Below are 24,927 nucleotides of genomic sequence, written 5' to 3'. Positions count from 1 at the left end.
CTTCCCCTAATGCTTATAATGTCCTACCTACCAGTCTGTTTGACACCAGGCCACCCCATATCTGGCCACAAATAGTGGATCATGGATGTTTGATAGCCCTTATCTAACCACTTCTAGGTGCCCACAGAAACAGATGAATTGCACTTGGAGATGGAGAAATGGAATATTAGGCAAGATGTCAAAGGGGTAATTTGACTTCAAGTTCACATTCAGGGTATGAAATAACCACAAGATTTGGACAAATTTGTTTTACTTTGCTCAGTTGTAAAGTTGGCTTGTTTTGATTGCTTCTGAGCTTTCCCACTTTTTTTTTTGTTTCTGGAACCCTCAGTGAAGAACACATATCTGGCCAGGAATGTGGCTTAATGGTAGAGTGCTTGCCTAGTATGCATGAAGCTCTGGGGTTGATTCCTCACTACCACATAAACAGAAAAGGCTGGGAGTCGTGCAGTGGCTCAAGTGGTAGAGTGCTAGCCTTGAGCAAAAGAAACTCAGGGATATTGCTCAGGCCCTGAGTTCAAGCCTCAGGACTGGCAAAAAAAAAAAAAAAAAGAATGCACATCCTACACTGTGAGAGGAAGTCAGTATCTGCATATACATATGCACACAGCTGAGAGAAAAGCAATGAACAAAAGCAACCCTCACTTGCAATGCTGTGAACTCAAAATTTTAGCTAAACACATTTTTAAAAGCTAATGTTTACAGGTAAGCTGGGGAAGACTGCTGTAGTGGCTACATCAGGGGCAGGATTGGCAAGGGTGCTGCAGATTAAAGTTGTTTCTACTCCTGTTTCTTTCCTGGAACAAATCACTCAGCCTCAACCTCTCAGGGATACTTTGTTTCTTAGAAACTAGTAAAAGAAGTTCCTGTGGAATCAAAGCAAAAGAGTAGAAGAACATAATGGATGGAGTGGAGAAAACCCAGGGTGGCTGTGAAGGAAGGCCCTGATGCCATGTATGTCAAGTTAGTAGCTTCCGATGGTGACGAATTCGTTGTGAAAAAAGAGCATGCCCTAACAGCAGGCACAATAAAAGCCATGTTGAGTGGATCAGGTCAGTTTTCTGAGAAGGAAACCAATGAGGTCAAGTTTAGAGACAACCCTTCACATGTGCTATCAAAAGTGTACATGTATTTTACCTACAAGGCTGCCTACACTAACAGATCCACTGAGATTCCTGAATTCCCAATTGAACCTGAAATTACACTGGAACTGCTGATGGCTGCACACTTCTTAGATTGTTAAATAAAATAAATGATAATAAAATGTTGAAAAATATGCACTTGAAAATGGTGTCTAAATTCTTGAAATTTTATGTATGTAATATATTGTGCCAGTTAGTTATTCTAATATCAGACATATGGCTTACCTGTTGTCAATGATTTTTGTTTAGAGCATTGTACACAGAAGTTACTTAAAGGAATAATGTGAGGCCTAAAACAAAGATACTATAAATCCAAAGGTGATTTTGGATTTTTTTGTCTGCTTTCATTTTTATATCCTGTTAGACCTCTTGATCCTCTATGAGGTTAGAACTGTGTTGAGATAAACATTGAGCCATATTGTATAGTCTTGGCCTTCAATGCAAAACATTAAAACTTTGAGCTAAAATTCTTGCCTTCTCTTAGTTGTGTCATGTATTAAGAATGGACATACTTTTAAACCTTCAATAATAGATTGTACTGGTGTATTGTGGGGGGAAAAAAACAAATGTTTACAGCCAGGTGCCAGTGGCTCACACCTGTAATCTTAGCTACTCGGGAAGCAAAGATCTAAGGATCAAAATTTGAAGCCCACATGAGCAGGAAAGTATGTGAGACTCTCATCTCCAGCAAAAATCTGAAAGTGGAGGTAGGACTCAAATGGCAGAGCAGCAACCCTAACTGAAAAAGCAAAAGGACAGCACCCAGGCCTTGAGTTCAAGTACTGGCATATAAACAAACAAACAAATAAATAAGATGATGATGATGCTTATAATTCAGTAAGTGGATTTTGTGACCTTCTTGAGTTTCAACTCAATTTTTAAAGAACACTAACTTGCAGGTTTAAATGAGATCGTACAAGTAAAGGGTTTGATCCAGAGGACAGCGCTCTAAGTGAAAACTTTGAAAAATACTCCCTTAAAGGATATTTCCATTAATTCTGCTGGAACATAAGGGAATATCTGATAAGGAATAAAATGCACCAAGTTCTAACAGGGCAAGAATTCCAGTGCAGCTTAAGACTTTCCTAACCCTGGTCTTTGCATAAATGATTTCTTCTCTGCCATCTTAGGGTTCTCAGGTTAAACACTAGGGCCCTTGAAGCCCTCCCACAGAACACTGGCCCTGCTATCCTCCCTTGACTTCACTGGATCCAGTTACTCCACTGCCTCCTTATCTGAAATCAATTACTTATTGCATGCTTCATGCCTGGTGTGAGAGTCTACATGGAAAGTAAAGCGATAACTTCCACCTTAAGGCTAGGAATCTGACTTGCTCATATCTGTCCCTGATAAATAAGTTGCTCACCATGTCCTGCAGTAACTAGTTCTCAACTAGATGAATGACCACCAGGAGAGGCATTGTGATCAGATAGAAATGTAGCAATCTCGTACATTTTTAACCTTCTTTATAATTTGTGAAAACTGAATGATTTGAGAAGAAAATAACCAAGACAAAGACTTGCTTTGGGGGGTTGGGTGTCAAGGAAAGAAGTACCATAATTAAGGAAATTTGTTATTTTGGGTTCTAGCTAGTTCTGTAAATATTTTATTTCTGCCTTGAATTCGTTGAGGACAAGCCAAGCTTTGTAAATATCTGCATCCCTCATTAGCGTCCAGAATATTGCCTGAAAGGCAGCAGGCGCTCCATCGCGACGTGAGAGTTGTAAGAACCAAGTAGGGAAATCTGAATGAATACCTATACAAACCAACTAGGCTTAGGCAGACTGCAGTTCCTCCCCAGAACAGGAGGCGGCGCCAGCGGTACATGAGCGCGGCCCCCGGCAGTTCTTGGCCCCTCCGGCTGGCCGTCCATTGCTGAGGTTTTTGTTCGTAAGGAAATTAGCCAATAGAAATCCGTCTTAGTTAGTTGGTACTGAACAGATGCCCAATGGAAGCAGCGTGTCTAAGAAAGGGGCGGGATTGCAGGATGGGGCCGCGGGAAGCGGTTGGCGGAGGGAGTTGGCGCTGCGGGACGGGAGGGGGCCGCGGGCTGCGATGCGGACGGCGCCGGGGCGGTGACCGGAGCTGCCGCCCGACATGAACTCGCTGGAGCAGGCGGAAGGTAGGGCGCGTCGCCTGGGACCAGCTTGGGGACCTCGGAAGCCAGCCCCGCCGAGCCCCGGCCTAGGCCTGGAGGGCGGCGGAGGGCGGGGTGGAGGGATGGGCCGGACGCCGCGGCACCTCCGCTCCCGGACCCGGTCCGCGGCACCTCGGCGGGCTCCTCAGTACGTGCGCTCGGCGTCTTCGCCTGACACCTCCGAGGCCAGCACCCCGAGGTCGCCCTCGGTGCCGGCGGCGAGCGCGTCCGGTGGAATTGCACCCTGTCGCTAGCCGGAGGGAGGCTCGGACGCCCAGCCTTCGGGCAGGCCGTCGGCACCCGGGGCCACCCGCAGCCTGAGAGGATCGGGGTACCCCGATTCCAGTCTTATGAAGTCTAGGAAACCCGGTGGCGTTGTCATTAACCGGACGCGGACGCCCGAGTCGGGTGACCGCGACGTCTGACCTCGGTGAGGTTCTGGAAGAAAGTTCTCAGTTTCCGCAGAGTCAGAGCTCTACCTGGCCAGGGTCCTTATACTTGCAAGCACACACACACCCCTTCGGCCCTCCGTCCTCTCCCCCCCCCCCCGCCCCCAAGCCTCAGATCCCAGCTCTCAGCGCCGCCCGCACTGCTGTTCATCCTCCTCTCTGCTTGTTTGGAAGCTTCTCAAAGTAGAAAGGGCCCCGTGTCCCGTGCGCTTGACACCGGCCTAGGAAATGAACTCGTGTCCGAGGAGGGGGATCCGAGGCCGTGTGTGAGGGGCTCACCTGACGTGGGACTTGGAGACTTGAGGGATGGGTGGGCGAGGGAGAGCGGCCTTGTACTCACAAACTGACGTGTACCATTGAAGCCCCTCAGTACAGCCACTGAACGTTTTAAAACTTGTCTAGGTGTCATTCGGTGGATAAGACCTGGAGCGGCTACCTATGTAGAATTTCGTCTTCGTAGATTCAAACTAGTGAGTGTGGCTAATTAGAGAACTGAAACCTTTCTTCCTAGACCTCAAGGCTTTCGAGAGAAGACTTACTGAATATATTCACTGCTTGCAGCCTGCCACAGGACGTTGGAGAAGTAAGTTACCATATGTTTTCAGTTTTGTTTTTAAAGATAAGGTGACAGTTGATCATTTAATTCCTTAATGGGAATGATTCAGTGCTTGCTTTATTCAACCAGAAGGTACCTCTTTGTTCAGTTTTAAAACTTACTTTAACATTGTAAACAATGCATTACAAAGAAATATCTATGATAAGGTAATGGAAACTGGCTATGATAAAAGAGTGAACTATTCTGTGCTGTTGAGTTTTACATTTTTCTATGAAAACATACACTTTAACTTTTTATTAAATATTGTAACTTTAGTAATACACATAATAAAATTTTCAGAGGCCGGTTTAGTGGTTTACTACTTGTGTACAAACTTTTGAAGTAATTGTGGTTTTGTTTTTGTTGGTTTTTTTTTTCAAAAAAATTTTTTGAGGCTCAAGCCCATAATCCTAGCTACCCAGGAGACTGAAATCTGAGGATCATGGCTCAAAGCCAGCCCAGACAGGAAAGTTTGTGAGACTCTTATCTCTAATTAGCTACTCAAAAAGTCAGAAGTGGAACTGTGACTCAAGTGATAGAGTGCTAGTCTTGAACAAAAAGCTCAAGGACAGTACCCAGGGCCTCAGTTCAAGCCCCAGGACTAGCACCAAAAAAAAGAAAGAAAAAGAAAAGCAGAAGGTATTTTGACTGGGGATATGTGGCTGGTAGAGTATGTGCTTAGCATTTGTGATGCCTTGCTCTCAGTAACCCCCCCCCCAAATTATATTTAATATGTGTTTGCAGAGCTTTAATATTTTCCTTAGAAGGCTTTTAATTTGGTTGATTATTGTGTATGTGTCTGCCTGCCTGCCTGTCTGTTTAGGTGGTACTGGAGTTTGAACTCAGCACTAGGCAAAGCAGGCACTCTATATCACTTCAGACCTACCTCCAACTCTTTTTCATTCTAGTTATTTTCTATATTGGGTCTTTTTGCCTGGGCTGGCTACCAATATGATACTTCTATTTATATTTTCTTTCTTTTTTTTTTTTTTTTGGCCAATCCTGGAGCTTGGACTCAGGGCCTGAGCACTGTCCCTAGCTTCTTTTTGCTCAAGGCTAGCACTCTGCCATTTGAGCCACAGCACCACTTCTGGCCTTTTTCTGTATATGTGGTGCTGGGGAATTGAACCCAGGGCTTCATGTATACGAGGCAAGCACTCTTGCCACTAGGCCATATCCCTAGCCCCCCTATTTATGTTTTCTGTAGCTGGGATGATACCACCACATGGAGCCTTTGTTTTCCGTTGAGACTGGGTCTCATGAACTTCTTTCCAGGCTGACCTGGAACAATTATTCTTCTGATCTCAGCCTCCCATCTATCTCTAATTGATTTTTTTTTTTTTTTTTTTTTTGGCCACTCGTGGGGCTTGAACTCAGGGCACTATCCCTGAGCTTCTTTTGATCAAGGCTAACACTCTACCACTTGAGCCACAGCGCCCCTTCTGGCTTTTTCTGTTTATGTGGTACTGAGGAATCAAACCTAGGGCTTCATGCATACTAGGCAAGCACTCTACCACTGAGCCAATTCCCAGTCAAGTAGTTGATTTTTATTGTACAACATAATGGTGCTGCTTGGAGCCTGAATCAGGAAAGGAGTTTACAGTATTCCCATGTTTTTGTAAATACTAAAAGTTCTGCAACGTATTATTTGAATAAGTTGTAATCATTGCGCCATGGAAAGATACTGTTTAAGAAATGTGGACAAATAAACAAGTGATAAAATATTCATCTTTTTGGGGCTGGGGATATGGCCTAGTGGCAAGAGTGCCTGCTTCATATACATGAGGCCCTGGGTTCGATTCCCCAGCACCACATATATGGAAAACGGCCAGAAGTGGCGCTGTGGCTCAAGTGGCAGAGTGCTAGCCTTGAGCAAAAAGAAGCCAGGGACAGTGCTCAGGCCCTGAGTCCAAGGCCCAGGACTGGCCAAAAAAAAAAAAAGAAAAAAAAATTCATCTTTTTGGATGTCAGGGTCTCACTTTTGCTCAGGCTAGCCTTCAACACCTGGGCTCAAACTTTTCCTGTCAACCCCTCTTCAGTAAACTCTTAGTAGCATGCCATTGTGCCTAGCTTCAGGCAACTCTTAATATCTTGGATGTTCGCTAAATTCAGTATAATTAGAAGGAAGTAAAGTGGGTCTTGATGACTCATCTATAATCCTAGCTACTCAGGAGGTTGAAATCTTAGGATCGCAGTTCAAAACCAGACCAGGCAGAAAAGTTCATGAGACTCTTACCTCTAGTAAATTACTAAAAAAGAAAAAAAAAAAAAGCTGGAAGTGGAGCCGTGGCTCAAAAGAAGCTCAGGGACAATGCCCAGGCCCCGAGTTCAAGCCCCAGGACTGGGGTGCACACACACCAAGTAAAATAGCACACACCTTGAAACTATACCTTTGGTCATGCTGTGGGTCAAACCCAGAGCCCAGGGCATGTAGAGAAGTGCTCTACCACTGAATTGCATCCCTAGCATCACAGTGTACTTTATTTAAAGTGGAACTTGGTTTGCCAGAGCAAAAATAAGAGATTTTTATTCTAGGTCAAGGTTTGTGTGTGTGTGTGTGTATAATTTCTACTGGGCGTGTTTGTGAATTGTAATCACATACCCTGAGAATCCTGATCAGCCAGATTCATAAGTTGTGATTTTTTCTTATTCTCTGATTTACCAGAGAATCACTCACCAAACTTTGCAGTTCCTTGAGAATCTTTCAAAATAAAGGCCATGCTTCCCTAGCTTGTAAAGTGAAAGGTCAAGAGCACACTTTACTTTTCCTGACTCATGTCTCAGTGCTACAGATAAGAAACAGCTTGCTAATGTAGTAATCAAATAAAAGCAAAGAGATGAGTGTTCTCATTTTTACTTTTTTTTCCCCTGGGGGTGGGGGAGAGGGTGGGGCAAAGGGGGGTAGGGGGTGGGGCGTTTGGACTAAGGGCCTGAGCACTGTCCCTGTCTCTTTTTGCTCAAGGCTGGTACTCTACCACTTGAGCCACAGTGCCACTTCCAGCTTTTTCTGTTGATGTGATGCTGAGGATTTGAATCCAGGGCTTCATGCATGCTAGGCAATCACTCTACCACCAGGCCACATTCCCAGCATTTTTACTTTATTTTAAAAAAAATAAAAGTGCCAGTGACAGTAATCCTAGCCACTCAAGAGGCTGAGATCTAGAGGATTGTGATTTGAAGCCAGCTGTGCCAGAAAAATTCACTAGACTCCAACTCCAAAGTAACCAACAAAAAGAACTGAAAGAATGGCTCAAGTTGTAGAATACCAATTAGCAAGCTTGATTCACTGAATTCATATCCCACCACCAGATTTTGCCTATGTAATCTGTATACTTCATTCTGGAGATACAGATTACAAGAAATTGAGCTTCATTTATTCATATAGTTCAGAAGATAATTTTGATATTTTGATTCTGTTAAAGACCTAAAATGAATTTTTTTCTGGCTTATCTGTCACTAGGAACTTCAGATGGTTAAGATTTCCTATATATCTCTTGCTTTTTTGAAATTTAATCTCCACATTTGAAAACTATATACATACTCACTGAAAGATAAACAGCCATCCTCATCTCCAGAATATTAACTAGATTGTGAGGCCCTTTTATTTTTATTCTCTAATGCCATTTATTCGCTTTTATTATGATCTGCATAAGTTTTCTAAAATAATTCTAGCTTAGTGTGGTGGAATAAATTTTTCTAAGTTTTACCAGCCCTGATTTCTGCCCTGGCTTTTGTTTAGAAAATCTGATAGTGATTGGTCTCTCCACTAACCCTACACTTCTAACAGTGACCTTTGTTTAACTCCACGGCAGGCATTTGTCTGCATGGCAAAGCCATTTGTTAGAATCCTCAGTATATTAAAAAAAAAGAATCTTTGTTTGGTGTGTATACACTTGAAAAGGAGATGTAAAGTTGTTTCTATTTTTTGAATCTGCAAGATGTGCAAAAATGAACTCAAAACGTAACATAGTATATAACAGTCTTAGCAAAGTTTCGCCATCTGGTTTCTTTTAATTTTATTAATCTTCATTCTCATAAGTTCTAACAGTAACAAGAGTAGGGACCCCAATTATTAACGTTCACAATGTTAAGAGAATTCCTCAAGGCCATGTGGCGGATCTTGTGGTTCTTGCGTCTGGTCAGTATGGTTTCCATTTAGGAATGTATTATGCTCTTTGGCTGTCCCTTGTTTATTCAAGAGCTGGTGGTGGTTATAAAACGTGAGGGTATGTTTGCTCACTAACTAACTTCGTGTTTATCTTTCATCAGTGCTGCTTATAGTGGTATCTGTCTGTACAGCTACTGGTGCCTGGAACTGGCTAATAGATCCTGAAACACAAAAGGTAGAAACTTTGTTTTAAAATCTTGAGTACATTAAATGAGACAATGGATATAGTGGTGCTTTATTAATTTAAAATATTGTGCAAGCCTTCCTATAACTACTACTACTAATGATATTAACTCTTACATTAAAAGTATACCCTTGCTGGGTACTGGGCACTGGTGGCTCATGCTGGTAATCCTAGCTTCTCAGGAGGCTGAGATCTGAGGATCGAGGTTTGAAGCCAGCCCAGACAGGAAAAAATCCATAAGGTTGTTATTTCCAGTTAACCACACATATTCTGGAAGTGAAAACTGGGATAGAGCGAGGGAAAGGGTGACATTGTCCTAAAAAAAAAAGTACTTTTTACCTGAGTTGGTAACTGATCCCTCTGTACATCATCTCATCATCTTTATAATAACAGTTTTAAAAACATTTAAACCAGAAGTAGACCTGTAGCTCATGTGGTAGTGCTAGCCTTGAGCAAAGAGAAGCTCAGGGATAGCAACCAGGCCCTGAGTGCAAGCCCCAGGACCAACACTAAAAGAAAATATATATGTGTGTGTATGTATATACACACATATACCCACATATGTATATATACACATAAATGTATATATACCCATATTTATACATATATATATTCCCTAGATTAATTTGCCTGTGAAGATCTTTTAGATAGCTATTGAGAATTGTATCTTTTTAAGAGAAAAGGACAGAGAAGTGTTATGCCATTTACATGTTTCTCAATTTATCTCTGAATTTCAATACAGATTTCACATTTTTTGCATCTCTCATTTTTCTTCATTTCCGTGTGAACATTCTCTTCATTCTGCTTTTGTTCATTTAGCATTGTTAATGCCAGCTTTCAAAAAATATGATGTTGCCTTTCATAGTGTCCCGTGCCAGAGCAAACTGGTCCCGAGCCGTAGCCTGGCCTCTGCCTGCGGGCTGCTGGCACTGAACAGGAACGCACAGAGGGAACACAATGATGTTTTCTTCAATGAATAATCTTTGTTAATACCTTACTTCCCTCCAAAAAGCCATTCATACTTGAGAGGACATTAAGGGAAGCATATAAAATATGGGTGATAAAAAAATGAACTAGCCAAGGAAAGAAAACAAGTCACTGGTATGTAGGCCACAGGCTTGGCACAGTTGCTAGAATTAAGGTATAAATTAATTTTGTGTCACCTAATGAATGAAAGAAGTTCTGTGCTTTTCTTTTCTGTAAGGAGAGCCCACGGATCAGTTCCTTGAGCTATCAAGTGTTGTTTGTTTGTTTTCTTCTCAACATTTATCTCTGAGAAATTTCCTGCCTGAAATTTAATATAGGAAACACCAAGAAATCTCCCATTGGGCACAGTGTAAGAACATCCTTACACCAAATGCAATAACTGATTTCATAATGTTATTTCTTGAAGCATCTTTGATGAAATCTGATTTTAAAAAAAGTTCCTCAAATTTCCACCTCCTACTAACTTGTGCCTTAATTTCAAACTCAGCTTTTTTTTTTTTTAATAAAAAGAGTAAGAGACTCCAATTTTCAGTGAACTTTTTTCCCCTCTGGTGCAGTTTTATTTAAGTAGCAATGTTTTAATTTTTGAAAAGTCTTAAAAATCTTTTCCCTTTTTAAGCTAAGCAGACATTTTGTGTATTATTCTTTAAGTTACACAGAAGAACCTAATGTTAAGTCTAGATGGACTTCCGACAGGCTGGGGTCTCTCAGTGAGTTTCCTGATTGTACGCTGAAGGGGCAGGAGTGGGAGGAGATGAGAATGCATGGTAGTAGAGGGTTTTGTGGCCGACAGGGAACTCTCCTGTGTTCACTTGTAACAACGGGATCTGAAGGCTGAACTTAGTACTCATCTTCAGGCTACAGTGAAAGGGGCTGCCAAGAAGATTGAAAAATCTGTCTTGGGAAATGAATCTGACTTCTAATTGGGAAAAGTATAAGGTGATTTCAGCTAGTTGAGATCTTAATAAAGCACAGAATTAAATGTAACTTGAAATAGGCTCAAAACTATGTAGTTAATTAGCCTGAGGGTTGGCTGTTCTTATTTTAATATTTAATAATCCTAACCCTGACAGAGTTTTAACCAGCCAGTGTGTCTCAAGCAGATACACAAACAGAAGCCAGTAACTAGATAGAAGAAACTAGGGAGAGTAGGAATGTGGCAAACACTTGGTCATTGGGATAGCTGGGGTTTAGATGCAGATGGTTGCCCTGGAGGGAAGGAGATTAATACCAACTGACCTAATTCAAATAAAATAACAAAGCCAGGTACAATGGTTCATGCCCGTAATCTAATCATTCAGGAGGCTAGAAAGTATCAGACTAGCCTGGGAAACTACATAGTAAGACCTAGTCTAAAAGAAAAAGATTACAAGCTCATTCATACCTGTAGTCCTAGCTGCTCAGGAGGCTGAGATCTGATGATCACATTTAAGCCAGCTCTGGCAGAAAAATCTGTGATTCTTATCTCCAATTAACTCCCAAAAAGCCAGAAGTGGAGCTATGGCTTAAGTAAGTGGTAGAGAACCAGCCTTGAGCAAAAAAGTTCAGGGATCCCAGGCCCTGAGTTCAAGCCCCAGGCCTGGGGTGCCTGTGTATGCATGCAAGCGAGTGCACACACACACACAATTAAAAATGAAAACAAAGTGCATATCTGCTAACATTGATCAGACCACTGAATTGTGGGAATGAAAATGTCTTCAAAGGTTCTAAGAAGACACTCCTGAAAATTCAAGCTTAAGTCTGTTGCTCCTGTGTAGCTGCTAATTTGAATTCTTTTGTCAGGTACTCTAAGCACTTGTCTTCTCTTCCCCAAACATGTGGCTTGGCTCCCACTCTTGTTCCAGTTGTGAGTCCTGGTCTCTTGTCCCTCTATATAGTTTGAGAATTATGTATTATCTGGTTTTGTACTATCATCTCATTATACCCAGAGCCAGAGTTTTTCCCCTTGAGTTCTAGTTCTTTACAGATAGCTTCTATTTCTTTTTCCTGCTTGAGTGGCCTATGTCTGTAAAGAAAGATCTCAATAGATTTAAAACCAGTTCATTTGTTGCTTTGAGGAAGGAGGGTAGTACCAGAGCTGAGTCTCAGAGGATTTATGTGTAGGATTGGCCAGAGGGGGAGGTAGTATGTGCATAGTAGGAAGTGGAGATTATAACTGGGACTGGGGTATAGGTAGATCACATCTGACTTGTGTTTTCCTTGGGACTAGAAAAAGCCTCAACTTCATTCACTGAACACAAAATTTAATAACTATTTTTGGTAGGATTTTTTTTGATTAGAGGAATGAATTTGTAAAGATTCAAGTGTTTGAAGTAATTATGATAGCACCAGAGAACTAGGATTATTAGAAATCTTCAATGACAACTTGTATTGCATTTACTTATGCAAAGGGGGTATTAGGAATCATATTGTTCTAAGATTGTAACATTGTTATATTTTGCCTTTTTCTTTTGCAGGTGTCCTTCTTCACATCCTTGTGGAATCACCCATTTTTTACTATTAGCTGTATCACTCTAATAGGCTTGTTCTTTGCTGGAATACACAAGAGAGTAGTTGCACCATCAATGTATCCTTTACCGTGGATAAAGCACTGTTTTCAGTAATCGGAGTGGTTGGTGTGGTTGTTAGACGTATTAGTGGCAGAATATCTGAGACAAACAACTTGAGGAAAGATTTATTGTGGTCAGATGGCCCCATGGCTTTAGGCTATAGTGAGGCAAACATGATGTCATGGAAGTGTGCCAAACAGAGCTGCTCACTTAGTGACAGCCAAGAAATGAGAGGAGACAGGAGGGAGTGGAGGAAAGATACACCCTTCAAAGGCATGCCCCTGGGGACCCAGGCCTCCAGTATCCCCACCTTGTAATATTGCTTTCAGCAAGGGGTTGATCATGATCCAGTCACTGCCAGCTGGGATCCATGCCTCAGGACATGAGCCTTTGCAGTACATTTCATAGCCAGCCCATTACAGAAGCTCGCTTGAGAAACAATGAGAATTTTCCTTTGACCATATTTATTCAGTATAGCTGCTCGATGTCGAACTGTTTTAGCAGAGTACAATATGTCTTGTGATGATGTAAGTACTTTTTTCACTGGAAAACTGTAAAACTGCATGGAAGAACTGAAATGTTGAGTTAAAGCAGGCGGTTGAACTGGGTATGGTGGCACACTCCAGTAATCCTGACATTCCCGAGCCTGAGGCAGGAAGGTCATAAGTTCAAGGTCATCATGGGCTATAGCAAGACCCTGTCTCAAAATAACCAAACAGGAAAAGCAAATAATAAACTATCTGTGAAATTAATAGAATATCACAGAATTGGTTCAGATTTTTTATTTATTTATTTATTTATTTTGCCAGTCCTGGGCCTTGGACTCAGGGCCTGAGCACTGTCCCTGCTTCTTCTTGCTCAAGGCTAGCACTCTGCCACTTGAGCCACAGCGCCACTTCTGGCCATTTTCTGTATATGTGGTGCTGGGGAATCGAACCCAGAGCCTCATGTATACAAGGCAAGCACTCTTGCCACTAGGCCATATCCCCAGCCCTCAGATGCTTTTTAAAAAAACATTTTTTAACATTTAAACTTCTGCATTTGTGATGCACAGTAATGAAGCAATGTCTTCCTTGCTGACATAGAATTGTGATGCTTCTTAAAATGGCATTCATTTTAGATTTGCAAGACTTGAATGTAACTCAGTAGTGGGGTGGGAGGCCTGGTTTAGTCTTCATCAGCACAAAGAAGGTGCTAAAATAAAAAGTGGAGAAAGATACAGATACAGAAATACAAATGTCCAGTAGACATACACAAAGACTGGACAGATGGCTGGGCATGCATGCTATCATATGCCTGTGAGCCCAGCTACTTGTTGAGGCTGAGGCACTGGACAACCTTATTTGAAGTTGAGGAAATGTAGAGTAAAACAATGAATTTGCATTTACTTTATCTGACTAGCAAAAGTTACAAGGACAGCCAGGTGCTGGTGGCTCATGCTGGTGCTCCTAGCTCTACTCAAGAGGCTGTGATCTGAGGATTGCAGTTCAAAGCCATCCCAGATAGCAAAGTCCATGAGACTCTTAGTTAATCACCAAAAAGTTGGAAGTGAAACTGCTTCAAGTGGTAGAGTACCATCCTTGAGCAGCAAAAAAAAAAAAAAAAAAAAAAAAAAAAAGCTCAGGTCCAGCGCCTACTACCTGAGTTCAAGCCTCAGGACCAGCAAAAAAAAAAGTACAAATACATACTGGTAACTCTAGTATTAGAAAATGCTGTGTTGAGGATATAAATAGGTATACCATTATGGATCATAGTTGTTTTTTTTGTATTGGCTTGGGACTTAAATTCAGGGCCTGGGGGTTCTGTCCCTGAGCTTTTTTGCTCAAGGCTAGCACTCTACAACTTGAGCCACAGTTCTTCTGTCTTTTTGATGGTTAATTGGAGATAAGAGTCTCCCAGACTTTCCTGCTAGGGCTGGCTTCAAACCGTGATCCTCAAATCTTAGCCTCCTAAGTAGCTAGGATTACAGGTGTGAGCCACCAGTGCCTGGCTATAAAGTTATAATTATGCCTGGTGTGGTGGTGTACACTCATGACCCTGCACTGGAGAGCCTCTGGCAAGAGGATGAAAAGCTCAGCATCAGCTTAGTTTCCTTTTTTTTTTTTTTTTAAGTTTTTATTAGGAGCCAGGAACAGTGGCACAGCTGATAGTCCCAGCTACTCTAGATGCTGAGGCAGAAGAATCATGATTTCAGAGTCAGCCTCTAGCAAGGCCCTTTCTCAAAACAACTTTGTGAGCTGCATGTGGTTGTGCATGTCTATAACCCCAAGTTCAAGGTCAATATAAACTACCTAGTAAGATACCATCTCAAAAATGTCCATTGAAAAATTCTGGATGGAGAAGCAGTATTTTATATTTGTGGTAGATGGAAGGGTGACTTAGCTGTTTCTGGAATCATTTTGTGATGAGATTGCAGTAGGGCTGGGCATATGGCCTAGTGGTAGAGTGCTTGCCTGGATACATGAAGCCCTAGGTTCCATTCCTTAGTACCACATATATACATATAGAAAAAGCCAGAAGTGGCACTGTGGCTCAAGTGGTAGACTGCTAGCCTTGAGCAAAAAGGACATTTAAGAGCTGGGCAGGGGCTGGGGATATGGCCTAGTGGCGAGGGAGCTTGCCTCGTATACATGAGGCCCTGGTTTCGATTCCCCAGCACCACATATACAGAAAACGGCCAGAAGTGGCGCTGTGGCTCAAGTGGCAGAGTGCTAGCCTTGAGCAAAAAGGAAGCCAGGGACAGTGCTCAGGCCCTGAGTCCAAGGCCTAGGACTGGCAAAAAAAAAAAAAAAAAAAGAGCTGGGCACCTTGGCTCACTCTTGTAATCCTAGCTACTCAGGAGGTTGAGATCTGAGGATCACAGTTCAAAGCCAGTCTAGCCTGGGCAGACTCTTCAATTAACCACCAGAAAACTGAAAGTGGTGCTGTGGCTCAAAAGTGATAGAGCACTTTGACTTGAAGAGCTCAGGGACAGCACCCAGGCGCAGAATTCAAACTCCACAACCATCCAAAAAAAAAGTACATTTAAAACAGACTAAACTTATGTATAAATGAAAGTATATTCATATATTTAATACTGCTACTTAGCAGTATTAAGAGGGGACAAGTTACTGAAAGGTAGAATAACAAAGAAACTTAAACACATTATATGGTTCCAAAGACAAGCCACACTAAGGGGTTATGTCCTTAGGCGGTAAGAAGTGGGAACCACTTCTTGTGGAGCGCAAAGGATCTTGCTGGATATGAGATATCAGTCAGAGTGGTGACTATGTATACATGTTTGTCAGAATGTAAACAATGCAAGAATTGGGCTGAACTGTGTGCATACAAGCATGTGTATATGTTTATGTGTACATGTGCACACACATGTGCAAGCTGATCGCCCAACTCAGTCTTATACATGCTAGGTAAGTATTCTGTAATTAGCCTATATAACTGGGTGTTGGTGGCTCGTGCCTGTGATCCTAGCTACTCAGGAGGCTGAGATCTGAGGATCACAGTTAGAAGCCAACCTAGGTAGGAAGGTCCATGAGACTCTTTATCTCCAACACTGTAGAGTAAGTGCTTCAGTGTTCGCCTTAAGCAAAAGACACTTAGGAACAGAGTTCGAGGCCTAGGACCTGCAAAAATAATAAATAAGCTACACTCCCAACCCAAGATTTGAGCATTTTCTTACATATAAATTATAACTGTGTGCTGGGAGTATATTTTAGTGGTAGAGTGCTTGCCTAGCACGCATGAAGCCCTGGGTTCAATTCCTCAGTACCATATAAACAGAAAAAAGTCAGAAGTGGTGCTGTGGCTTAAGTAGTAGAGTGCTTGCCTAGAGCAAAAGAAGCTCAGGGACAGTGCCCAGGCCCTGAATTCAAGCCCCAATACTGGCAAAAAGGAAAAACAAAAACAATTATAGCTGAGAAGCACAGTGGAAAAAGTATCAGAAATCTACCAAGATATCAGTGACTCAACAAATTAAGTGAATCCAAACAATACTTTTGATCTGAAGATAAAAATAATTAAAACTACTTGAAATCCTGTCAACCAAAGATAATAACCATATTTGTATTTTATTGTTCATTCTTTTTGTGAATGTGTGCATGTACGTGCATGTGTGTGCATGTACATGCACATGCATGTTGGTCTGGGGCTTGAACTCAAGACTGGGAGCTGTCCCTGACTTTTTTTTTTTCTTTGAATCAAGGCTAATACTCTACCACTTGAGCCACAACTCTACTTCCAGCTTTTTGGTGGTTAATTGGGTTGAGGCTCACAGAATTTTCTGCCCAAGCTAGCTTTGAACATCAGCCCTCAGACCTTAGTTTCCTGAATAGCTAGGATTATAAACATGAGCCACTGGTACCCAGCTTGTTGTGTATTGTTGTTATTGACCGTATTAAAGGAAGATGCTACAGATTTTTCAAACTTGCTTCTCTAACCCAGTATTAGGACTTACAGCTGCTAGTCATAGGACATTAACTGTGTGTATGGTCTTGGGCCTGACCTCTTACTTGCATTATCTTAATTGAAGCACTCCATTTTGTTTAATTGCATATTAGCACATTTTATCTATATGTCTTGGTTTAATTCCTGTTGAACATACAGCTCCTCCCGTTTTCCAAACTACACATGGCCTGTGTTTCCACTACAACTTAAATTCCATGAAGACAGCTTCACACAGTGCCTGGTACACAGTGGGCACTCAATAAATGTTTAATGATTGCACTAACAGCATTTCTGTGTGCTCCATTGCACCTAAGTCCCATTTCTTCCAGATAAAGCAATTCATTTGTTTGGTTTTAAGGTTTTCATGTAACTATTGTTTGTTTATTATAAAGATGGCTCAGCTTAACATAAGAATTACAAACATGTCCTGAATACCGGCAGTGTGTGTGTTCATTGCTCCAACCATTGGTATACGTGTGTGTGTGTGTGTGTGTGTGTGTGTGTACTAAAATTTAAACTCAGGTCATTACATTTTCCAGGCTCTACCATTTGAGCCACACCTCCATCCCTGCTTTGGGGTGATTATTTTGGAGATGGAGTCTATCAGACTTTTCTGCCTGGGTTGCCCTCAAACAGTGATCCTCCAGTTCTCCTGAGTAGCTAGGGTTACACTTTTTAACTTGAGGAAGTTACCTTTTTAATTTGAAAAGAAGAATGGTTTTGCCCATGATTTTGTGTCTTAGAAATTTCATCTAGGAAGGAACATAAATCTGTACAAGAATTTTATCCAGAGTATAAAGTGTTGAATTTCTAGCTAACAAGTTAGGGAACAAGTAATTGAAGATATATGTGTGCGTGTTGGTTTTGTTTTGTTATTGATGCTAGGGTTTAAACCCAGAGCCTTGTGCCTGCTAAATACATATTCTTCCACCAGGCTACATCCCCAGTTGTGTGTGTCTGCTGAAGCAGTAAGGAATTTATTCAGTCCACACAAAGGGAGCTCTAAAAACATACATAACGATTAATGTTGCCTAAACATGGAGAAGTACGCTGACTCCCTACAAATGCTCTATAAAGTTTATAAATAAAATGACAATATTTTAATAGAACTGTATATTGAATTTTTTTTTTCTCTTTTACAGACAGGAAAACTAATTTTGAAACCTAGGCCTCACGTTCAATGACAATCTGCACTCATTGTTATGGGACCTAAAACAGTCTCTCTTCAAATAAGTGATACCGCAAAAAGCCATAAGGATTCCTTTTGCAGTTGGATACATGAAGGTTATAACAACAACAGACAAGAAGTGTGCAATATTTCCCCAGATTGTCTTGATGATGACTCGATTTGTTGGTGCTTCGGTACCTTTGATTACCTGTGTTCAGTATTAGTGTCACTTTAGTACTTCAGTTCCTGCAGAGTTTTGCAGATGAAGTATGCATCTATGTTACTAAGTTAAACTTAGAAGCCGAACCTCACTCAGTTTTTATAATGTATTTTTGCAAACTACTGTAAATAGCAAATCAATGCCAACGTTAAACAAAGAGGAAGACGTGTGGACTTTATTCTCCTGCACCAGTATTTCAGGAACATCTGCTTGCCATCCTCACAGCTCTCTGACACTGGCTGTTATGTGTGCCTTTCATTCTCTCTTCTCTTAATTGTACTGCAGGAAAAACATCAGATTCTGCTCAGACAGAGGAAACTCATCTCCATTATGTTGTAAGAAATTACGATGTTTTGAGAATTTTTGTTAAACCAGATTCTAAACTATAGCAGCTGTGATTATATTCAGTTCATTGTTTTATTTAGTGCTAACTATATATATATATTTTTAAGAATTAGTTCATCTTGGCTCTCACGTGTAAAGTTTTATTTTTTGAACTGCAGCAATAAAACCCTCTGCTCCTAAGAAGTCTTAAGAGGGTATTCTACAAATTCTGCTTTGTTTTATTTTCTGTAAATTTTGTAGGTAAATATGTGCATAAAAATAAATACTTTATATATAACTAATGATTAGACTTTTTCTTTGGTTTACTTCATTTATATCAAAATCAAAAAAAAAGGCAGGGAATATGGCCTAGCAGTAGAGTGCTTGCCTAGTATGCATGAAGCCCTGGGTTCGATTCTTCAGCACCACATAAACAGAAAAAGCCGGAAATAGCACTGTGGCTCAAGTTGTAGAGTGCTAGCCTTGAGCAAAAAGAAGCCAGGGACAGTGCTCAGGCCCTGAGTTCAAGCCCCAGAACTGGCAAAGAAAAAAATTAAAAAATACTTAATAGAGGCTAATTCCAAATGAGACATTTTACTTTATATGCACTAGGGGAAATAAATGCATCATTTTTATTAATACATCCTTGAGGAAATTTATCTTTTGAACCAAGTGATTAAGTAACATTTAGTTTGTCTTATTGAGCAACCTCACTAAAAGTTTGTAGGCTGTGCCTGAGGTGATGTTTTAAGTGTTCTGTGGGGTTTTGTTTTTGGTTGTTTTTTTTTTGACAGTCCTGGGGTTTGAACTTGGGGCCTTGCATTTAAGTAGAAGTTTACTTTTCACCTAGTCATGTGCTTCCACCAGCCTTGGACCTCTGACATGTACGGTTCTGAGTATCAGAGAGCACAAGCCTGTATTACCACGGCCAGCCCTGAGTGCTACTTTTTGAAGGGTCTGGCTTTTCTTTAGAGCTGGTATATTGTAGACAGGACTCCAAGAATTCTCATTGATAAATGCTCTGCCTGCTTGACTTTCATTTGAAGCCATAGAAGTTTCATTTTTCCCTCAGACCATCTATGAAGCACATTTTAAAAAGAAAAGGCAAGCCAGGCACTGGTAGCTTAGACTGAGATCTGAGGATTGTGGTTCAGAGCCAGCCCAGGCAATAAAGTGTGAAGCTGCTTCCCGGGAAACACCAAATGGTGGATGAAGCCGGTGCAGCGGGAGGGCCCGGAGACCCTGGGGGCCCAGGCTTGGGAGGCCCTGGCGGCTTCTGAGGAGGCTTCGGTAGCGGCCTTCGGGGTCCAGGTCTCGGTGATAGAGGCCGGGGTCGTGGCCGCGGGGCTCGTGGAGGCAAGGCCGAAGACAAGGAATGGATCCCCGTCACCAAACTAGGCCGCCTGGTTAAGGATGTGAAGATCAAGTCTTCGGAGGAAATCTATCTTTTCTCCCTGCCCATCAAGGAGTCTGAGATTATTGACTTTTTCCTGGGGGCGTCCCTCAAGGAGGAGGTATTGAAGATCATGCCCGTGCAGAAGCAGACCCAAGCTGGCCAACGCACCAGGTTCAAGGCATTTGTAGCCATTGGCGACTACAATGGCCATGTGGGTTTGGGTGTTAAGTGCTCCAAGGAGGTTGCCACTGCTATCCGAGGAGCCATCATCCTGGCGAAGCTCTCCATTGTCCCTGTGCGGAGAAGCTACTGGGGGAACAAGATTGGCAAGCCTCACACCGTCCCATGCAAGGAGACAGGCCGCTGTGGATCTGTGCTGGTACTCCTCATCCCCGCCCCCAGAGGCACTGGGATTGTTTCAGCTCCTGTCCCCAAGAAGCTGTTGATGATGGCTGGTATTGATGACTGCTACACCTCAGCCAGGGGCTGTACTGCTACTTTGGGCAACTTTGCCAAGGCCACTTTTGGTGCCATCTCCAAGACCTACAATTACCTGACCCCTGATCTCTGGAAAGAGACCGTGTTCACCAAATCTCCTTATCAGGAATTCACTGACCATCTTGTGAAAACCCACACCAGAGTCTCCTTGCAGAGGACCCAGGCACCAGCTGTGGCTACAACATAGGATTTTTATACAAGAACAATAAAGTGAATCAAGCCTGAAAAAAAAGAAAGAAAGTATGAGGCTCATATCTCCACTAAACCAGAAAAGCCAGAAGTGGAGCTGTACCTTGAGTGGTAAAAAAAAAGCTTAGGGACAGCACCTAGGTCATGAGTAAGTCCTAGGACTGTCAGTAACAATAATAATGCTACTTATTACTGTTAGAAATGACTCATGATGTTGGAGTGCCATGTAGGAATCAAGACTGCAAAAAGAACTCAGCAAAGTTTACTTTGCAGAAGGGTGTGTCATTAGCCAAAAGACTCCAGCACAGAGAGCAGGCAGGCTGCTCCTTTTTTATCCCAAATGTAGCAGGCTTTGCACGTTGCATTGCCCAAGCTCAAATTCATAATCTGTTCAAGAATGACCAATTTGAAGAAGGTAGAATATATTTACATAATTAGTTAAGATTAATAATTCACAAATAGGGGCTGGGGATATGGCCTAGTGGCAAGAGTGCCTGCCTCATATACATGAGGCCCTGGGTTCGATTCCCCAGCACCACATATACAGAAAATGGCTAGAAGTGGCGCTGTGGCTCAAGTGCCAGAGTGTTAGCCTTGAGCAAAAAGAAGCCAGGGACAGTGCTCAGGCTCTGAGTCCAAGCCCCAGGACTGGCTGAAAAAAAATAATAATTCACAAATAATCCCCAAACACACTCCTGCTAGTTTCTTTATACATCTGTCATGTGTCTTAATGATGCACACCCTCTGCTACTTTCTTAAACAATCTGAAGGTATGGCTAAATCCCTCTTCCATTTTTGAATAATCACTTAAGACAAAAAATTTTCAAAAATCCTTATCCCAAAGTATTTCATCTTTCCCTTTCTTGCTGATAAAACCTTAGCAGAATAATGGGCAGGAGTCAAGCTCCCTGGCCAAAGCAGGAGCCTTCTGTTGTTGGCTGGCTGAGCTCTTTTTCTCAAGAGTTAGCATTCTAGCACTTGAGCAACAGTGCAACTTTCATTTTTCTAGTGGTTAATTGGGAATAAGTCTCATGGACTTTCCTGCCTGGGCTGGCTTTGAACTGTGATCCTCAGATCTGAAGTTCTTGAGTAGGATTACAGGTGTGAGCCACTAGCACCCAGTTTAAGGCAAGAGCTTTTTTTTTTTTTTTTAAATTATGTGGTACTGAGCAATTGAACCCAGGGCCTCGTGTGCTAGGCAAGCCCTCTGCAACTAAACCACATTCCCAGCCCCAAACAAACTTTATTATTATTTTTTTTTGCCAGTCCTGGAGCTTGAACTCAGGGCCTGAGCACTGTCCCTGGCTTCTTTTTGCTCAAGGCTACCACTCTGCCACTTGAGCCACAGCGCCACTTCTGGCCGTTTTCTATATATGTGGTGCTGAGGAATTGAACCCAGGGCTTCATGTATATGGGGTGAGCACTTTACCACTAGGCCATATTCCCAGCCCCCAAGCAGAAACTTAAGCAATCCATTTTGTTAGAAAAGATGGCTTTTCCCCATGTTTAATCAGACAAAGCTGCTTTTGCTTGCGTGATTGATAGAAGCACAGAAGCAACAGCTAAGGAGCAACTTAGAGGAAACTTAATTTAGGTGATGCTTCCCACCACACCTCGTATTATCTGACTGGTAAGAGGCTTTGGGTTGTATGTACATGGGGAGCCTACCTAACACATTAACAGACTACAGTTCTAGTTTCCATTATTTACTGTGGGCAAGTGACATTCTTTCTGAACCCTATTTCCCTCATTAGGTCTACCTTCCTATCCTGAAGCTGAGGTGGTGGCTTAATGAGAGAGAACTTGCCTAGCATGCATGAAGACTTGGGTTCAAACTCCAGCATCACAACAAAAAATAAATAAATATAAGCTGAGCACTGGGGTGGCTCACTCCTGCTCAGGAGGCTGAGATCTGAGGATCACAATTTGAAGCCAGTCCAGCAGGAGGAGTTCATGAGACTCTGATCAAATTAACCACCACAAAGCTGGAAGTTGGGTCTGTGGTTCAAATGATGAGTGCTAGCCTTGAGTGGAAAAACCTGAGGTACAGTGCCCAAGCCCTGCATTCAAGCGCAGTACCAGCACACATAAAAAGATGATAGTTGTCTTGCAGAATTGTTACAATAGTTAAGTGAAATAATGTAAAAAAAAAACACCCAGTTTTATAGTCTCTGTTAGAATTGTCTATACATGCATCTGCTTGTGGTTTGCATAAGTGTTAAGACCACATGTCAAAGGTATTGGATGGACCCAGCCCATGGCTGTATTTGAATGGTGTGGAACATTTAAGAGATCAGGCCTTGTAAGGTCTTTCAGTCATTAAGAGAAGACTCTTAAAGGAGATATTGGGACCCTAAACCCTCCATTTCCTCTCTTTTTCATCCTAGTCATAAGTTGAGCAGCATTTTGCATTGACATGCACACTTGCCCCCAACAATGGGGCCAACAGGTCACAAACTGAAACCTCCAAAACTATGAGCCAAAATAAACATTTCCCCTGTAGAGCCACAATACTGTATCACACCTAAAAGAAACTGATAATAATTTCATATTATCAAAATTCAGAGCTGGATACTGATGGCTCACTGCCGGGCTCGGGTCGCCTCCCCTGGCACAGGGGGTCAGGCTCTACTCTACTCTCTCACCCTCTCCCCTGGTCACCCGACCCGCAGGTAAGGCCAGAGTGGAGTGGGGGGGGGGGGCTCAGGAAAGACCTCAGGTGTACGCGGCCGTACGAGATCGCTTTACCTCCCTCCTTACCCTTGAAGAAAGCCAGGCATACGCGGATCTCGGAGACGCTTCAAGAGCAAATCTGATTTAATAAGGGAGGGGCTAGCAGTTGATATAGTAGGGGGTGACGAGAAAAGGGGTGATCCACCAAAGAGCTGGCGATGAGCTGACGATAGGCTGGCGAGCTTGTCATAGGTCCCCCTCATGAGCTAAAGTCACTTGGATAGCACCACCCCAGGGGCAAAAGCCTGCGAGAATGGGGAGCACATGGGCTGCCGAGAAAGTTGGGGGACTGGTCGCAAAGCCAGTTCTTCTGGTTCCGGACCCAGAGAATTGTGGCCTGCTTCCGCATTCCCCCAGGGCTGGGGAAAGGGTGGTGTCTTGGGAGCGCTCTCCTCTGCCCTTCCCCCTCAAGGCCAAAGCTGAACCCCAACATCTCACACCTGTAATACTAGCTATTCAGGGGACTGAGATCTGATGATGGCAGCTCAAAGCTAGCCTGGGCAGGAAAATGTATAAGACACTTATCTCCAATTAATCATCAAAAAAAAAAAAAAAAAAGTCAAGAGCAGAGCTGTAGCTCAAGTGGTAGAGCACTAGCCTGGAGTTGAAAAAGCTCAGGGACAGTGCCCAGGACTGGCTAAATAAATAAATTCAGCTCTCTTTTTTGTTTTTGGGTTTTTTTTTTTTTTTGCCCATTTTGGGGCTTGAACTCAGGGCCTGAGCACGGTCCCTGGCTTCCCTTTGCTCAAGGCTAGCACTCTACCACTTAAACCACAGCGCCACTTCTGGATTTTTCCACATTGTGGTGCTGAGGAATCAAACCCAGGGCTTCATGTATACAAGGCAAGCACTCTACCATATTCCCTAACCCTCTTTTTTTTGTATTTTTATGGGAGCAAAGTCTTGCTCAAAGCAGGACCTTCTACATACTTAGCATATGCTCTGCAACTTGAGAAAACTGCAGTGAAGATATTTAAAAGTATGGGAAAATACTGATAGGTAAAGGTGTCGAACATCTGGGAAAAAGTAATGACAAATAGATGGGAAACTAGAATAACAGAGAAAGGCAGTTATTATCTTCAGGGGAAAAAAAAGGATTCAAAGAGTGTAATTGGAGTTAGGTAAGCTTCTTTGTCCAACAGTGAGCAATATTTGCATTGCCCCAGAACTTAGCCACTGTTTATTTAATCAGGACGTGGGACTGGGAGCTGTGCTTTGCACTGTTTTGCAAGTTACTTGAGAGGCTGGAAAAGGAGGATTGCTTGAGCAGGAGGTCCAGATCAGCCCAGGCAGGAAGGTGGTCTCAAGAAGAAAACAAACCACCACCACCAACAAAATGATTTTGAACTTTGAATTGAGGAAAGTTCTGATGGAGACAGGATATTGGAGAATGCTTACCACCATGCAGGAAGCCCCGTGTAGCATCTGATGCTGGCCACTTAAAGCTGTAGTAGAAAATTCCTGGGATATTAAGGTCACAGGATTAACCAGCCAAAAGCATTTCTGGAGAGGGAGTGGGGAGCCTTTCTCTTTAATAACTGTTCAGTGTACCTATATGCAGGAAATACTTCTTTCTGGTAAGGTAGCTGAGTATGAGTTTGCTAGATGAATTTGTGTGTGTGTGTGTGTTAGTCCTGGGTTGGGAATATGGCCTAGTGGTAAGAGTGCTTGACTTGTGTGTTAGTCCTGCGCTTGAACTCAGGGACTGGGTGCTGTTCCTGAACTTTTCTTACTCAAAGCTAGCACTC

The 24,927-nt window shown here is 42.5% G+C and overlaps 1 protein-coding gene and 2 pseudogenes across 1 annotated transcript; all 3 read left to right on the top strand.

Annotated features, from left to right (window-relative positions):
- The first annotated feature begins 812 nt into the window (after positions 1-812).
- LOC125358025 lies at positions 813-1,360 on the top strand (annotated as a pseudogene).
- A 1,759-nt stretch (positions 1,361-3,119) lies between these two features.
- On the top strand, positions 3,120-18,661 carry Cnep1r1 (CTD nuclear envelope phosphatase 1 regulatory subunit 1). Its single transcript, XM_048355656.1, has 6 exons — positions 3,120-3,264; positions 4,240-4,311; positions 8,593-8,666; positions 12,119-12,228; positions 12,684-12,738; positions 17,794-18,661. Exons 1-6 carry the CDS (start codon positions 3,240-3,242, stop codon positions 17,833-17,835), a joined length of 378 nt encoding a protein of 125 aa, XP_048211613.1. The 5' UTR covers positions 3,120-3,239; the 3' UTR covers positions 17,836-18,661.
- A 904-nt stretch (positions 18,662-19,565) lies between these two features.
- On the top strand, positions 19,566-20,477 carry LOC125358485 (annotated as a pseudogene).
- Positions 20,478-24,927: the final 4,450 nt, after the last annotated feature.

This window comes from Perognathus longimembris, chromosome 10 (assembly GCF_023159225.1).
Source record: "Perognathus longimembris pacificus isolate PPM17 chromosome 10, ASM2315922v1, whole genome shotgun sequence".
In the NCBI taxonomy this organism is placed as follows: Eukaryota; Metazoa; Chordata; class Mammalia; order Rodentia; family Heteromyidae; genus Perognathus; species Perognathus longimembris.
The sequence above is the reverse complement of the archived record's forward strand: the minus strand, read 5'-3'. Positions and strand labels throughout refer to the sequence as shown.

Excerpts from the sequence above, each read along its gene's own strand:
- Cnep1r1 (XM_048355656.1), top strand. The coding sequence starts at position 3,240 with ATGAACTCGCTGGAGCAGGCGGAAG. Across the intron at positions 4,312-8,592 it reads TGCCACAGGACGTTGGAGAA|TGCTGCTTATAGTGGTATCT; the intron begins GTAAGTTACCAT and ends ATCTTTCATCAG. Across the intron at positions 12,739-17,793 it reads ACAATATGTCTTGTGATGAT|ACAGGAAAACTAATTTTGAA; the intron begins GTAAGTACTTTT and ends TCTCTTTTACAG.